Below are 16,485 nucleotides of genomic sequence, written 5' to 3'. Positions count from 1 at the left end.
GATGTACTCTACAGGTGGGTCGCCGTCTTTTTCCTCTGAAGGAGCGGGTGTAGGCAGTGGGTGCTGTTACGCAAAAACCGTGATAGAGTGAAGCCACGGAAGTTGAAGCGCGAAGTGGCGAGGGTTCACTGTATATGGCAAAAAACAGTCCATGCTCAGATTTGCAGACAAATTATTCTGGAATTCTTTAGAAAGGTGTACAAATTGGCAAGTTGGAGAGATCAGCAGAACTGTGATTTTGTATGCTTTTAGTGATCAGAAAAGTAGCAGGCAATTTCAGTTACTTTTGATGCCAAATGCTTTGATTTTCGTTATTTACCCCACCCACTGTCTTCAAGGAGGTTCTCACGCGTCCTGACCCTGTATCAGGTTTCCGAGGAGGCTGTAAACCTTTCCTGGAGCAGATCGCATTATCCTTCTTCCTTGGAGCGGCTGGTGGGTTTGAACCCTCGTCCTTCTGTTTGTTAGCAGTCCAGTGTTTACCCAACGATGCCACCTCACAGCAAACTCAAACTCACTGCCATCGAGCTGAGTCCAATTCATAGCAACCCTCTAAGACGGAATAGAGCTGGCCCTGTGGGTTTCCGAGGCTGTAAATCTTCATGGGAGCAGAAAACTTCATCTTTTTCCTAAACCAGTGGTTCTCAACCTTCCTAACGCCGCACCCTTTAATACAGTTCCTCATGTAGTGATCCCCAACCATAAAATTATTTCTGTTGCTACTTCAGAACTGTCATGTTGCTACTGTGATGAATCGCCATGTAAATATCTGATATGCAGGATGTATTTTCATTGTTACAAATTGAGCATAATTAAAGCATAGTGATTGATCACAAAAACAATATGTAATTATATGTCGTGAAATATTTACTTCTAATTACAAATAAATGAAATTTTGTCTTGAAGCATGGTGTAGCATGGGTAACAGTCTTCATGCCCCATACTCATATGTGGATGTATTAGAATGTGGGCGGACCCGCCTTGAGACCGATAGAGGAGCGGTGTCTCGGTTCCTAAGACCTTCGGAAATAAGTGTTTTTTGATGGTCTTAGGCGAACCCTGTGAAAAGGTCTTTCGACTCCCAAAGGGGTCGCCATCCACAGGTTGAGAACCACTGATCTAAACAGAGGCTTGTGGCTGCGAAGGATCAACCTCGCAGTTAGTAGCCCAGTGAATAACCCATTGTGTCTCCAGGCTCCTTGAGTGTTTGAAAGACTGTGGATTTCAGGTCAAGCAGAACAGACTCAGTTCAAAATATGGCCAGACGCAGGTCACATACTAGGGTTTCAGAGACATGAAAATAGGATACCAAGCCGCTGAGCAGTTATTTCATAAATGTGGCCTGCTTTCATTTTATTGTACTAAAATTATTTTCATGTAGATGAGGTGAATTTTTCTCCCTTGTAGATTTCACAGTCTGTTTGATTCCTTGGCCAGTTTTTGTGTCGATAGTTGTTGCTGAGTTTTCAAATTGGTTATTTCTGTGGTGCCGACTCCCATCGAGGCCATCTTCCAGACGGTGGCGAGAGGGCCATCGCCCAGTGCATTGTCATCAGCTGTCTTCATGCTGTGTGTGGCCGCTGATTGGTTCTCAAAAAATCCAAACCAAACTCACTTCCAGCAAGTCATTTTTGATTCCTAATATTACATATTGAATAAAAGGATAGCAACTTGTGTGAGAACAGAAGGATTTCTCCCAAGTTGTCTCCCCAAAATATATGCCAGATTTCGCTTGAGAATGACTGTACACTGAGCTGTCAGCGAAAGTAGGTCAGAGGTTATTCTCCTTAACACCAGCCATCTAGAGCGGCCAGACTGTATAGTCTGACTCACCCTAAATAAGGCCCACTCCCTTCTGATAAGGATAGTAGTTGTCTGTTTACTTTTAGGAGATACCAGAGAGGGCAAACCCGCCCAAGGATGACCAAGGTTAGGTAGCCATTATGAATCTAGAGTCCACCCATCTTGTCACATGTGTAACCCTAGACCTTCCCATTCCTATGGGCACACCCCTAGGTCGTCTCCCTCCTATTGATTGTATTGCCCCTTTCTGTGATGTATGATTCTGTAATCAGATCCCCCTAAAGTGATACAATGCGTGGTTAGCAATAAATAAGGAGGCTCCCTGGTTCTCAGGAGGGTGGCTGAGAAGGACGAGGCAGCTGCTTCTTCTCTGACGGCTAAGTCCCCTCCACGAGGACCATCAGGTGGGGCTGAGGTGAGCAATGCTACCATGAATTGCATCTGACTCCATTACTTGACTCCATCTTTTAACTCTCATGCTCTCTATGACTTTACTATGATCTCTACTTATTATCGCTGTACAATTGCGCCTACCGAACCTGTGATGTTTTGTGGGGTTCCCTCTTCCCTTTAACCCCACAATCTTGTATTTTAGTTAATCCGTGAACAAAAATAGCACTTCTCCTTGGGTATTTTAGTATGGCTTTGCTATCATAGCTTTCTCACAAATCTAATTTTCTAATTTAGCACCTCCCAATCAGATTGAAATCCCTGTGCTGTCTACACCACGGGAACCAAAGGGGGAAAGGGCCCCAATACTCAATGTGCAGTTTCCGGGGGAGCTGCATGGGAGGCAAGAATGGAGAAAGACACTATCAGGATAAATGTCTACATAGATTTCCTCTGCTCCTCACCTTCTTTGGTCTGCAAGACTTCACCCCACGCCTCTCTCTTCTAGGTTCACGGAAAGAAGTTATTCCTTAGATTTGATCCAGATGAAGAAACGAGGCCCCCTGGAAATCATCCACTGTCAGAGCCTCTACGAGAAGGAGCTTCGAAGGAAGAGGCCACAGGCCCAACACAGACCTTGGCGTCCATTGGGCCAGAACTCTCTGAGCAGTCCGTCAGGTTCCCGGAGCTTGTTCTCCATGGAGAAGGCAGTTCGGATGATTTGGGGAGAGATACCCCCGCAGGAGAGGCTGAGAGGTGGCTCCATGTCAGCTTTGGTTTGTTTGGCAGCATTTGGGTGAACGAATTCTCTAGAGCCAAGAAAGCAAACAAGAGGGGTGACTGGCGGGATCCTGTCCCCAGGTAATGACATGGTTGAGCAGGCCGTGTAGCTGTGAATGTCTGGGTGTGTAGGGTTCCACATGTATCGGGTACCCACCAGGGTGAGGTTTGGGGTTAGGTGTGGTTGCACACTCAGGTGGAGGTAGACCCTGCTATTAAGTAGGCGCTTTTCTGGTGGCGCAGTGGGTGATGAGGCTGTCTACTCCTGTGAAGAGTCACAGACTTGGGAGCCCAATGGGGCACTTCTGTGTCCCTGGGGTCGCTGTGAGTCAATGCACTCAATGGCAGTGTGTTTTGAGTTGATCCAGTCAGGGGAGCTCTGGGGACTCGTTGTTAGAGTGTTGGCTGTGAACCAAAATTTGTGAAGTTTGAACCGACCGACCCAGCCGCTCAGTGGGACAAAGATGTGTAAAGCTTGCAGTCCAGGAAACTGTGGGCCAGTTCCAGTCGGTCCTGTGGGGTCGCTGGGAGACAGACTCGAGTCCACAGCAGTGGCTTTGGATGGGGGTTTAAGTTAGGTAGAATCTACTCTGCAGCAGCGGGGTGGTTGTTGCTTTGCTACTTTCTCTGTCTCTTATAGATCATGTTATTGGGGCTCTCACAGCTCTTATAACAATCCATACATCAGTTGTATCAAGCACATTTGTATATATGTGGCTATCATTATTTTCAAAATATTTTCTTTCTACTTGAGCCCTTGGTATCAACTCTTCTTTTTTCCCACCCTCGTGAACCCTTGCTAAATTAAAAATTGCTATTTTCATGTCTTACACCCTCCACTATCTCCCTTCACCCATGTTTCTGTTGTTTGTCCCTCTGGGGGGTGGCAAGCAGCAACAGGGGCTACAGAAGGGGCTAATCAAGGGGTTACAGAACCCTGGCGGCACAGTGGTTGAGTGCTTTGCTGCTAGCCAAAAGCATGGGAGAAAGTTGTGGCAGTCTGCTTCTATAAATATTGACAGCTTGAGAGGCAGTTCATCTCAGGCGGTAGGGTAGCTGTAGCTATGAGTTGGGATAGACTTGAAGGCAATGAGTTTGATTCATTTTGGCTTTTTAAGGAGCTCATTATATACAAGAGAGGAAAGGTCTCTACCTACCCATAAATAGGAAGCAGACTATACGCTATGCTCTAAGAGAAGAATAAAATAAAATCCTGTGCAGCTTAGGAAAGGGAGAAGGCTTTTCAGCAGAGGTCACACTTGAGGGCAGGAGGGCTTGAAGGACCAACATGTTGAATTTAGGGCCTTGAGTTTTCTAGCACATAATCCGTTGATGTTGAGAAGAACATCCTTGTACCTAACATTGTATTCGCGCTTAGGATTATTTCCTTAGTGTAGAGTCCCCTGGTTGTGGCTGGTTGAAGAAAATGAACATCCTTATAGCTGAAAATTTTTATTCCTCTCCAAAGTGCTTAGCTAAATTCTCACCAATGTTGAGTTGGTTGTCTCTGTTTTAGAGTTTGCAGGTGCTTTTGACTATCAAGTGGAACCCTGGTGGCATAGTGGGTACACATTGGGCTGCTAACCACAAGGTCTGCAGTTCAAATCCCCCAGCTGCTCCATAGGAGGAAAATGAGGTTTTCTACTTCTGTTGAGAGTTAGTCTCGGAAACTCACAGGGAAGCTCTACTCTGTCTATAGGGTCACTGTGAGTTTACAGTCACGTCATTCCGTGCCTTTATTCTTTTTCTGAACTTACATTTCTTTTTTTTAATTCATGTAATTATATTTTTAATCGTGACAAAAATACACACAACAAAACATTCTTCAACAACTTCTACATGTATATGTAATTCAGTGACATTGATTATACTCTTCGTGTTACACAACCATTATTGATACCCTTTTCCAAATGATGCTACCACCAGGAACATAAACTCAATGTCCCCTAAGCAAAAACTCTTCTTTCTTCACTCATGGTAACTATTGATCAAGTTTGGTTTCTTTTTCTTTCTTCTAGTAGTTTTCTTGATTTGGTATTCACCTATCATACACTTCCATAGTTAAACTATTTTTAAAGAGTTGTATATACATCATCGTAATGAGTTCTAATGCTCCCTTCCCCTCCTGCATTCATTGTTTGCTCCCCAAATCCCCCGCCCCCATCCCCGATAAACCATCACATCACTTATTGTCTCTGCATCCTCTCCTGTGCGTCACCAACTGCCAAACCCAAGAGAAACAATGAAAAACAAATCCATTACCTTTTTTTAAGATCATTTGATTGGGGGCTCTAATAGCTCTTATAACAATCCATACATTATTTGTATCAAGCATATTTGTACATGTGTCCATTACCTATTTAATACCTTACCAAGTGTATCTTCTTTCCCCATTCTTAATGTTTTATATATTGTTTTCTCCTCCACTGCCCCCTACTTTTTTCAAAAACCAGTTTTATCTACTGTACTGGTGTTTTAAAGAAATGCTAGTTCATGTTATATACTTTTTCTATAGGGACTAGTACTTCCTATGATTTGAGTGTTCGTTTTTTGTCATTATAAAAAAAATTATTGGATGATAGAGAATGCAGCCTGTACATTTTTTCTACTTTTTCCATCTGTTGAGATTTGTGGCCAAGTAAGTGAAGGGACCTCACAAAGTTTGTGGAAAGCACAGATTCTGTCAAACCAATCTTGATGCTCTGTCCTCATGTCAGTTTGCCTGCTTTGTCTTCAGCCTCCCTTTGGTCACTTGTTTTTTGGTATATTTCTCATAAGCAAGGAATGGCTCGCTTTTGCCTCTTCAAATTCAAATGGAAACCTCTTGCTTTTGAAGTGTAATACCTGTAGTATTTGGATTTCCTTTCATTTTATTTGTATTTGCCCCATTTAGACTTTTTTTCTGTTTCTTCCATTTGAGTAACCAGGTTGGAGTTCTTCCTTTTCTCCCTCCTGCTGATTTGGAAGTGCTGCCGAATAACATGATGTTGTTGCCAGCGAACATGGAGCCGGCACCTACCGCTGTGAATCCCTGTCGGAGGACCATACTTTGCCCAGTCTGGCTCAGCTACTCAGTGATTGCCATGTTTGAGACTAGTCAGACAGTGTGCTCTTCTGATTAGCGGGGTTGTATCAACTGCTCTGCAGAAGTAGAACCCTAGGCCCCTCTTCCTGGTGTACCTTAGTCTGAAAGCTCTGCAGAATCCTTCCCAACATGGATGATCGTGGTGGTATTTGACATACCAGTGGCATACCTCCCAGCATCATAGTATCATCCAGGCCATCACAGTATGACAAATGGACCAACAGGGGGGTGGAACTTCCCATTAAACCCTGTATTTTAAATTTTTTTCCTGTTAGTTAGCAGCTATCAAATTTTTCATGACACCCAAATGAATCACTCTTCCCTCTCACCGTGAACATTTTCCATTTGCTCGCTCTCCCTCTCCCATCTGAGCGTATTACCTAGGAAATGTTACTGCTTTGTGACTTCTTTTGCTGGACAGATCCACCCCAGCCTTTGAGTTTGCTGAGACTTTTGAGAGTTTTCGTTTCCCGCTGTTAGCACACGCCTACATTTATCTTTGGTGTCAAGCAATGATTTCCTAGCATGCTCTCAGTTGCCCAGCCACACTCACACTCTGCTAGGTTCCGCAGTAAATGTTACAGAATCCGGTGCCGTACCATCTGCGTGTCCTTTCCATCTTCTCCTATCTTCTGACCATTGGTTTCCTTTTATTGGGCACATACTGTCTCTTGAGTGATTGCCACAGATAATATGTGTCCTGTTTATCTAACGCATTTGGGCCTAGTTATCTAGTACATCTGGAACCGAAATAGCACAGATGAGTGACTATAACAAACAGGAGTTGATTTTCTCATAACTTAGGAGGCTAGAAGGCTGAATTCTGGGTGCCGGCTCTAGAAGAAAACGTTCTGTCTGTGTCGGGTCTTGGGGGGAAGGTTCTTTATCTCCTCGGAGCTTCTGCCCCTGGGTGATATTCATGCAGCTTGGTATCTCTCGCCCCCAACTCTGCTTCTTACATGCTTGTTTTTAGCTCTTCTAGCTCTCGAAAGAGTTTTACTTAAGACACACTCTAAGGGGAGGGAGGGGTGGGGAGGGAAGGATAAAAATGAGGAGCTGATACCAAGGGCTCAAGTAGAAAAAATATTTTGAAAATGACGATGGCAACAAATAACAAATGTGCTTGACACAATGGATGGATGGATTGTGCTAAGAGCTGTATGAGCCCCTATAAAATGATTTTTTTTAAAGACACACTACCTGATACAATTTCATGAGCATGGCTGTAACAAAACCAGTAACCACTCCTATGTGTAAGAAAACTTTTTATCAAGAAGGCAGCCCAGCCCAGGCCCACTCAGGTCCATGGATCTGAGGTTAGCTGCGACCCTCTTTAGAGGTCCGTAACTGCGGCTGTTGAGGCAGAAGGGTGAATGGAGAAGCAGGAAGATCTCAGGCAGGAGCAGCATGGATCCAAGGGCAGTGGGAACATGGGAGGGCACCACTCCCACTGTGCGGCGTAACCCAAATAGAGATGCCTCTGCAGGCAGACACAATCCAAGCAGACAGCAAAGTGAAAGGCAAGAGGGAGAGAAGTTTTCAGGGTCTCTCTCATAAAAAGGTCACACCCCCAATGAGGCATCATCAGGCTATGCCTGATTTACAGATTGGGCTCCACCCATACCTCCACAGAAGGACCATCAAGTTGGCCAACAGTCTAACCACCACAATGACAAAGTTCTATTTCCAAATGGGATTATGGCACCATCACCCAAAGCACTGCCCCCGAATCGATTCCAGTTCACAGTGACGCTGTATCGCGTGTTCTGAGACTCAGCCTTTCCAGGGGCAGACAGCCTTGTCTGGCCCCCAAGGAGGGGATGGTGGCTTTGAATTGCCACAGGGGTTAGGGTTTACCACACATTCTTTGAGGGACACAGTGTGGTCCAAGTATTTTTCTGATTCTCTGCTTGTCTAGAGTTGTCCTTTTACTTTACATAATGATATCTAGAGTTTAGACTGAGAAGTTTAGTCTCCTTCAGGTGCATAGTCCAATTCCAGCCCAATTAGTTTTCCATACAAAGTCACCAGTTATTTCTTTATCAAAAGATCTAGGTTTGGTTTTGCCATTGGTATGTAGGAAACTCAAGAATGGGCATTGTAGGAACATGCTGCTGCTGTTGGTTTTGGTGAATCTTGCTGGGACTAGGTGTTATCTTCTCTGCTTTCTAAGGAGCCCTGTATCAATGCATAGAACTATGCCTCTAGCATGTTTTACTGTAGTGAGAAACGTGTGTGTGTGTGTGTGTGTGTGTGTGTGTGTTAGAAGTCACGCCAGTAAATCCTGAGTTTCTAATGATCCCTTTTCTTTGGGGGACCGTGCTGTTAGCTGCTGTCCAGCGGTCCCAACTCATGGTGACCCCATGCACAATAGAGTGACATGCTGCCCAGTTTTGCCCTCATCCCCATGATCAGACTATTGTGACTCATAGGCTTTGGTTTCCTTTTTTTAAGTTTTTATTGTGGACTGGGGGAAAGTTTACAGAGCACATTAGGTTTCCATCCAACAATTAAAACACATCTTGTTTCTTGCCACTGATTGAAATCACTGCAATGTAACATCACTTATCCCATTTCCTTCTTGTTTCCCATTTCTATTCCCCCTTCCCTAAGCTAAGTGAACTGTGTCCTTGGGTAAATGCTGCTTTTATCCAAAATGTTTGCCTATTCTAAGAAGTTTGTACCTCCCTGGTGTTACTCTTCCCTTTTCTTTGGGGGGACCTTGCTGTTAGCTGCTGTCCAGCTATCCCCACTTTTCTTTGGGGAGACACACTAGGCCTATCTAGTGTTTGGCTGGAAATGGGGTGAGTTCTGCCCTAGACGTGAAGAGTCTTAGTCTTGGATGTTCCACTAGTTCTGTCCTACCAGTAAGCCAGGTCTCTTTTTTTATGATTATGAGCTTCAGTGCCCATTCCCCCCCTCCCCTTACCTAGGACCTTCTAATGTGATCCCTTTTTTAGCAACTGCCAGTGATAGCCAAGCACTGTATAGTTCTGTTGTCAAGGGTCATGGAAGCTGATATTGGCACAGTGTGATCTGTGTTGGTTATAGAGTGTCTGTCAGCTAAACACCTTGGCGTGAAAGTAGGGATGAAGTCAAACCTATCGAACAGATGGCAGCCTGATGACACCTTGGGGCTGTGTGACCTTTTGTATAATAGAGCGATCCTAAATGGATCCCTGATCTCTTTGGGCCTTCGCCGTCTGCTTCAGCTTGATCCTGCATCTTGTTCTCCAATCTCCTGTTGCATTGCCTGCCAATCCCACGAGTGGTCATGGACTGCTAATGGTGGATTCATTTAGATTATCTTGGATTCATTTACCTCTGCATCCACCAACCTGTGCTCTACCTGCTCCCACCCCACCCCCACTTCATTACATCAGCTTCCATAGCTATGTGAGTCAGTAGAAGCCTGACTTGAACCAGACTGGACTTATTTGACTTGAACCAGACTGGACTTATTTTGGCAACTATATAGGCCATTTCTCAATATAAATTTCCTATATAAAAACACATTTATATGTCACTTGATTTTCTTGTCAAGCCAGAGGTCAGATAAAACCACACTATTTACTCGGTTCTGTTCTGGGGAAAATATGGGAAGTAGGAAAATAGAAAGTTTGTAAGCCCACTTGATTTCAGCCATTAAAATTTGATCTATAGATGGGTTTAGGCCACATTTGCAAAGAAAGATATGCCCCATCCAGTGCTTTGGAGTACTCAGGAACCAGTAGTCTTTGTCAGAAGCTGGAAAAAATCTGGAACCATGAAGAAAACTCCTCTCTGGGACTGCATGTTAAAGGGAGCCTGTGAGCAGGCTGAAATGCTGGATCTACTTGTTGAGTGGAAGTGGGAGACATGCAGCAATAAAGAGACAGATTGAGTTTGGCCACTGACACCTGTGGACTTGGTTTACAGGAAAAAGAGGAGAAGATGAGAGCGGGTTGACTGGTCTAAGGTTCATGACCTAACACGAGGGGGCTAGGCTTGTTGAGTATTGGTGAGAGCCCATGGTCCAAGGCAAGGCGTCCAATGGGCACCCTGGGAAGGCTGAGTGAGGCAGCCCACATTGAGTTGACCAGAACCCAACCAGCTGGAGATTTTTGAGCCTGTGAACTGGGCATATTTGTTGCTGACTGTAGTTGGCCTGTCCGGATTTGACTTTGCTTATGGTTACAGACTTTACAAGCTTCCAACTGGAATGAAAACTCTTCATGTCGAAAAATATGATTGTCTTCTCAGAGAACTGGGTTGATGTAAGTGGGCAATATATAAATTGGATACCCCAAATTGGGGAAGATAAAGGCATGAAGTGGTTGGCTTACAAACTTTCATACGTGGGAAAAATTCACAGGATTATAGGGTTAAGGTGTAGGTGTTACTTAATTGCAATTGTTAAGTTAAAGAATTATGTATAGGTGCCAGGTTGGCCAGGGGTGGATTGAATTAGTTTATTGTGGCAGCCTGGCCAATAAACACATGTGGAATTAATTGAGGGCGGAGGGATTAATGGCTTGGTGAGCCCCGCCTTTCTAGTTCTCAGGTCTCTTGCTTTCTGATGGTCGGACCAGGCTGCGGTTGCCTTAGCCAGGTCCCTGCTTTAGATGGCAAGGCTCACTTCCTGCAAGACATCCCTGAGGAGAAGCCGCATGGAACTACCCCATGCAGCCCTGGGTGCTGGAGCAGCGGTGTGGAGACCCCTGCCAGCGCTGAGATGCTTACACATTCACTGACTCGGCTTTCCTCCGGCAGTCAGCATCATAGTGTGTGTTTTGTGAGCTGGAGGAGGGCTTTGTGGATTGGTGTTGGACATATGGGTTAATGTTGGACTTCTGGGCTTGGGCAGTACTGGCTTGGGATGTTTTCTTGATGTGCACTTAACCTTTATATAAAACGCTTTCGTATACATGAGTTTCTGTGGATTTGTTTCTCTAAAGTACCCAGTCTAACACATCACTGGTTTTGTTTCTCTAGAGCAGGGGTCTTCAAATTATGGCCCGTGGGCCACATGCGGCCTACTGAGGACATTTTTCTGGCCCGCCGGGTGTTTTTGCCCCATTTTGTTTTTCACTTCAAAATAAGATATGTGCAGTGTGCATAGGAATTTGTTCATAGTTTTTTTTTTTTTTAACTATAGTCCGGCCCTCCAATGGGTCTGAGGGACAATAAACTGGCCCCCTGTTTAAAAAGTTTGAGGACCCCTGCTCTAGAGAATCCAACCTAACACACATGATACAGGGAATCATTGTAGAAAAACAAAATAAACATGAATTTTTCTAATTTGGTTCTCAGGTCTAATTAGGTATAAAGGCACTGAGAACTCTACCTCCGTCTCTGTAAGAATAGGTACATCTGTCCCTATTAGTAAAGAGACCATTGTTAGTCCATGGCATGAAGTGGCAAAGCTAATACCCAAAATAGCACCACCAGTAATAGATGGCGTACCGGTGAGAAGTGAGGCTCTGGGTGGTCACGTGTTTGATATTTTCCTACAGTTTTGTCAGGATAGAAGTATGGAGATGCTGGTTGTTTCATATCATTTACAGTCGACAAACGCATAAAGGAAACAGATGAACACAGAGCTTCAGAAGGCCAGCGCAAGTGCTGAATAAATGACCTCAAAGCTTCTGCTTTTGTCATGAAAGAAAGCCTTATCTTTTTTAGCAACAGAACTGATACTGCTGAAAAACAAACCAAGAGTCTGATCATCTGAGTAGCTGAAGTATAACTCCAGGTTCAGAAAGTGTCTGATATTAAAGGGAAAGCACTGATAAGTAAACGGGACCCTGAAACTCGGGATGGAGATGTATGGGCGCTAATGCAGAAGATGGAGACATGGAGCCCCCACAGTCCATTGAGCCACTCCAGTAACCAGCACTCTCTCTCCCATCAGAAGAACTGAGGCCACACTCACTCAAACCACTATGGCCAACTCTTCAGACGGATGTGGTGCCTGGGATGTATCTGGAGCATTGCCTGAAGCAGATGTGTTACTAGATACTGCTACAGGTTCTCAGGAAATACCTCTTCCACCCATTATTGCTTCTAGACTTGTCACTGCAAGTCCCCAGACCAGATGCTGAATCAGGAAAAAGTATGCTATAATCCTAAAGAACTGCTAGAAGTTTCTAATATGTACAAAGAGAAACCTGGAGAAAATGTGTGGGAATGGTGATTAAGGGGGTGGGATAATGGTACAAGGAACCATAAGCTTAGATCAGTCTGAGTTTATCCACATGAGAGCACTAAGCCCCACTTCTTCATTCAGTGTTTCAGTTAGGAGAGGATCTAATAGTTTATTTGGTTGGCTTGCTGAAGCATGGGCTACAAGAAGGCCTACACTGATTTAAAGTCCCAGACCTAACGTGGTATACTGTAGAAAAGGCATCCAAAGGCTTAGGAAAATGGGCACGTTAGAGTGGATTTATTGGGATTAAACTCAAACCCACAAAGAGAGTGCCCAAAGACATACCTTTACCAAAACAAAAAATCAAAATTGTGAAGGGAGCCCAGAATCTGGACTCCTGCGACTGCTATTTTGTTTAGCCAGGCTTCACAGTGGGAATTGCCCTAAGTGAATCAAGACCCTTGCCTGGAGTGGTGGTGGTGGTGTGTGTGTGGATGTAGGGGGACAAAGTTGCAGCACTCATTCAGCAGAAACAAGGTAGATATTACCATATTGGACAATGGAATCAAAGTAATCATTAGAATCCTTTGACTTGTATGAACCTATGGTATTGGCTACTTAGGTAGGGTTTCCCTAGGAGGGAAATCAGTGGGAAGCCTATAAAATATTGACTTGATATATAAGTGCAAACATTGTAGATCCCTGTGTATGACCATCTAACTTGAATTGCCAGAATAGAAAGTCATGACACCTCAATCAATTCAACAGTTTCTAACCTAAGGTAGACTAGGAAGCACAGCCTGGTAATTTATTTCTGAAAATCAGCCAATAAAGCCCAGGGTGAATATAGGGGTGGAGTCCACCCTATCAACCAGCCTGACGACATCTCCTTGGGGTGGGGGGGGGGGGGCTTTTGTATAAGATAGAGATCCTATGCAGAGCCCAGCTCTGATCCATGAGCTAGTTTACAGACCCACAATTCCTTGAGTGAAGCAGAAGCCAAGTCCCTTTGAAGAAGGATCCCACTTCCGATACCAAATATGTTAGGTTGGGTTCTCTGGAGAAGCAAAAACAGGGATGCTTTTAAAATATATTTACCGTTTATACTCGAGTATAAGCCGACCCGCATATCAGCCAAGACACTTAATTTTACCACAAAATTGCATTAAAAATGTGCTGAAAAATACTTACCTGGCAGGGGAGTTACCATGATCACGAAGGTGGTTTTCCCAGGGCGAGGCTCACCCATTGCACTCTGGGTGTGCTGACCCCTGTGATTTCCCCAAATGTGGGAAACTCGACTGCATAATTTGTGGTAGTAGGGGACTGCGTTCATGCTATCCCCTTTAAAAAAAAAAAATGCTGAAAAACTCAGCTTATACACGAATATATACGGTATATATAAAAAGATTGATACTGAGAAATGTCTTACATAGTTGTAGACGTAGGTAGGTCTAATCTGTCAAGTCAGGATTCTGACTCTTGTAGCTGTAGAGGGGGGTGGGCACAAACTCATGGGTGTCAGAGGTAAATGAATCTGAGGTCTGCCAAGTGAATCCACCATCAATAGTCTGCTGAGGGCTCCTGGCAGGCCAGGCAACAGGAATCATTGATCCAGACACAGGATCGCGCTGTCGCAGAAGGCAAAGGAGCAAGAGAACTGGGCTCTGCATAGAATCTCATGCAAAAGGCCACACCCCCAAGAGAATGTCATCAGGCTGGTTGATAGATTGGGATCTACCCCTACCTTCACCTTGGGTTTATTGGCGGGTTTATTGTCTGATTTTCAAAAATAAATTACCAGGCCATCCTTGCTAGTCCATCTTAGGTTAGAAATTCTGAAGCCTGTTCAGCATCATAGAAACCTGCAAGCAACCTCTTAATGACTTTGCAGGAGGTGTACTGGCTGGGACTCAAAACATGGTCTCCAATATTGAAGGAAGACTCATGCTACTAAACCACCAAAGTCTCCTTTGGGTCTTAATGTGAGATAGGCTTTGGGTGGCTAACTGTAAGATCAGTGGTTCAAAGCCACTGGCCACTCTGCAGATGAAAGATAAGGCTCTTTGCTCCCATAAATATTTGTAATCTCAAAAACTCTACATCGGGTCACTGTGAATTGGAATCCACTCGGTAGCAGGGTGTTTGGTATACTTGGGCGGTGTATGTGGGTTTTATCTAAGTGTTGCGGAAGCTGTATGTTTGTATGATTGAACTGTATTCTGGGTGTAAGGTCCCCTGTGGTGCAGTATGTTAAGTATTGTCCTGCTAACTGTGGGGTTGGTGCCTCAAACCCACCAGTTGCTCCTCGGGAGATGTATGAGACTGTCTACTGTCATCAAGATTGACAGTCTCAGAAACCTTACTAAGCAGTTCCATTTTCTTTCTGTAGAGTTGCTGTGAGTCAGAATGAACTTGGTGGGCAGTGGGTGAAATGTACAAATAACCTTCTCATTCTTTCTAGATTGGTCCTGCACTTTGGCGGTGGTGGCTTCCTGGCGTTTTACAATTGTCAGATGTCTTGGAGCTCTTCCCCAGAAGTCAAACCCAGCTCTGACATCTTGTCTGAAAAGTTTCATCGAGGACAAGCCTTGGAAGCCCTGGGCCAGGCGCAGCCCGTCTGCTATACACTGCTGGACCAAAGATACTTTTCAGGGTTAGGTATGAGTGACGAGCCTCCTAGAGCTGTTTAATAGAAAACCACTGCCTGTGCGGCAGGGAGCCGCTGGGTGGGACAATAAAGACTACGTTTTCCCATTTTACTGTTTTTTAAAAACCAGATAAGTTAACTCTGTTTTGTAGATGAGAAAAGAGAAGCTTAATTTTAAGAGGCTAAGTAACTTGTCAAGGACGCATAGCTAGAAACTCAGAGCTTTTTTTTAATATAGCTACTTTACATCCTGAGAAATTGAATCAGAGACTAATTGGCATGCCCATGATCCCATAATACAAAGGCAATCTGATTCCCGGTCTTCCTGTTCCAGTTGGCTTTATGGAGGGTTGTGGTTTTTTTTTGACTTGGCTCCATGATGGAGGGAGGGTGTCCTTTCTCCTTTGCTTACCCCTTTTCTCCTCCTCCCTTGCAGGAAACATCATTAAGAACGAAGCCTTGTACAGAGCGGGAGTCCATCCCCTTTCTCCTGGTTCTCTCTTAAGCCCTTCGAGCCTTGAGTCCCTTGTGGATCATGTGGTGGCGTTCAGCACCGACTGGCTTCAGGGCAAGTTCCAGGGCAAACAGCAGCACACTCAGGTCTACCAGAAGGAGCAATGCCCTGTGGGGCACCAGGTCAAGAAGGACACGTTCGGGCCTCCAGGTAGATTCCAGAGGCTCACCTGGTGGTGCCCACAGTGCCAGCCAAGGCTGCCAGCCGAGGAGCCAGAGCAGCTCCAACCCTAAGCACCCAGGGCCCTGCTTCATGGAACCCCGCCCTTTAGGAGCCCAACTCTAGAAAGGAGGGTGTGGGCGGGCATTGAGGCTGGGCAACGGGGGAGAGGCGAATTCCAATTGGTGGTACTCGTCTCCCTGAAATGATGGCGGAGGCCTCTTTTTCACAGGGTTAGTTTTTTTGTTGGTTTGCCAGTTTGGTCACTTGTGAGTTTGGTTACCACTGTAAGAGATGAGAAACATGGTGCCAGTTGAAGGAAAACTCCCAGAACTGTAATGGAGCAATGAAAAGGAAAGCTGCTGAGCACAACTCTGCCCCTAGCGATGCTCTGCTTAGGTGTTTCGTTTCGTTTTTGGAACTGCTAGGTTTTAAGGCCTTCCATTATGGGCAACCGGCTGCTAGAATGTTCTTTCTTCCCACCCTGACAGGGGCCTCAGAGTGGGGTTTGAGGAGCAGAGGAGTGGTGCTCTGACTCACCCTGCCGCCTGGCTCCTTCCCCGTGGGGTAGACACACCATGTGGGCACTGGGACCTTGGTGGATTTGGGGGGGAGAGCAACTTGTTTACTTCTAGGGTGGGCCTTCTGTGACGATCAATATGTGACCAATCCTGCAATCAAGGGTTGTAGAGAATCACTGTCAAATTCTGTCATCCACGGCTGGGTGGAACTCGGGCAAGACCGTTAAAATAAAGCTGTTTGTTGTTTCTTGTTGTCTTTATTTGGCAGTTTTTACTGTCCATAACTGAGCTCTTCAAGGTGAGCTCTTGAAGTTTGTGGAGTGGGGCTACAGAATCCACCAAAATTGTGTAAGAGCCCCCAATAAAATTATTTCTTACAATAAAAAACCTCGGGGGAGGGCAAAAAGGAAAATGAGCTGATTCCAGGAATCCAAGCAGAAAGGAGATTTTTGAGAA

At 45.0% G+C, this 16,485-nt stretch overlaps 1 protein-coding gene and 1 non-coding gene across 3 annotated transcripts in view; both read left to right on the top strand.

Moving 5' to 3' along the window:
- NEIL2 (nei like DNA glycosylase 2) overlaps positions 1 to 16,276 on the top strand; it is a 30,929-nt gene extending 14,653 nt beyond the window's left edge. For both annotated transcript variants that reach the window (XM_004707643.2, XM_045286946.1), the window contains exons 3-5: positions 2,702 to 3,054; positions 14,650 to 14,846; positions 15,272 to 16,276. In XM_004707643.2, the coding sequence (XP_004707700.1) occupies positions 2,702 to 3,054; positions 14,650 to 14,846; positions 15,272 to 15,582 (861 nt within the window). In that variant the 3' untranslated portion in view covers positions 15,583 to 16,276. The remainder of the gene's footprint in view (positions 1 to 2,701; positions 3,055 to 14,649; positions 14,847 to 15,271) is intronic.
- On the top strand, positions 13,369 to 13,532 carry LOC115868351. Its single transcript, XR_004045530.1, has one exon. It is a non-coding gene; the product is annotated as a U1 spliceosomal RNA (small nuclear RNA).
- Positions 16,277 to 16,485: the final 209 nt, after the last annotated feature.

Source organism: Echinops telfairi, unplaced genomic scaffold, assembly GCF_000313985.2.
Source record: "Echinops telfairi isolate 266 unplaced genomic scaffold, ASM31398v2 ScPeMD7_9;HRSCAF=40, whole genome shotgun sequence".
Taxonomy (NCBI): Eukaryota; Metazoa; Chordata; class Mammalia; order Afrosoricida; family Tenrecidae; genus Echinops; species Echinops telfairi.
The sequence above is the reverse complement of the archived record's forward strand: the minus strand, read 5'-3'. Positions and strand labels throughout refer to the sequence as shown.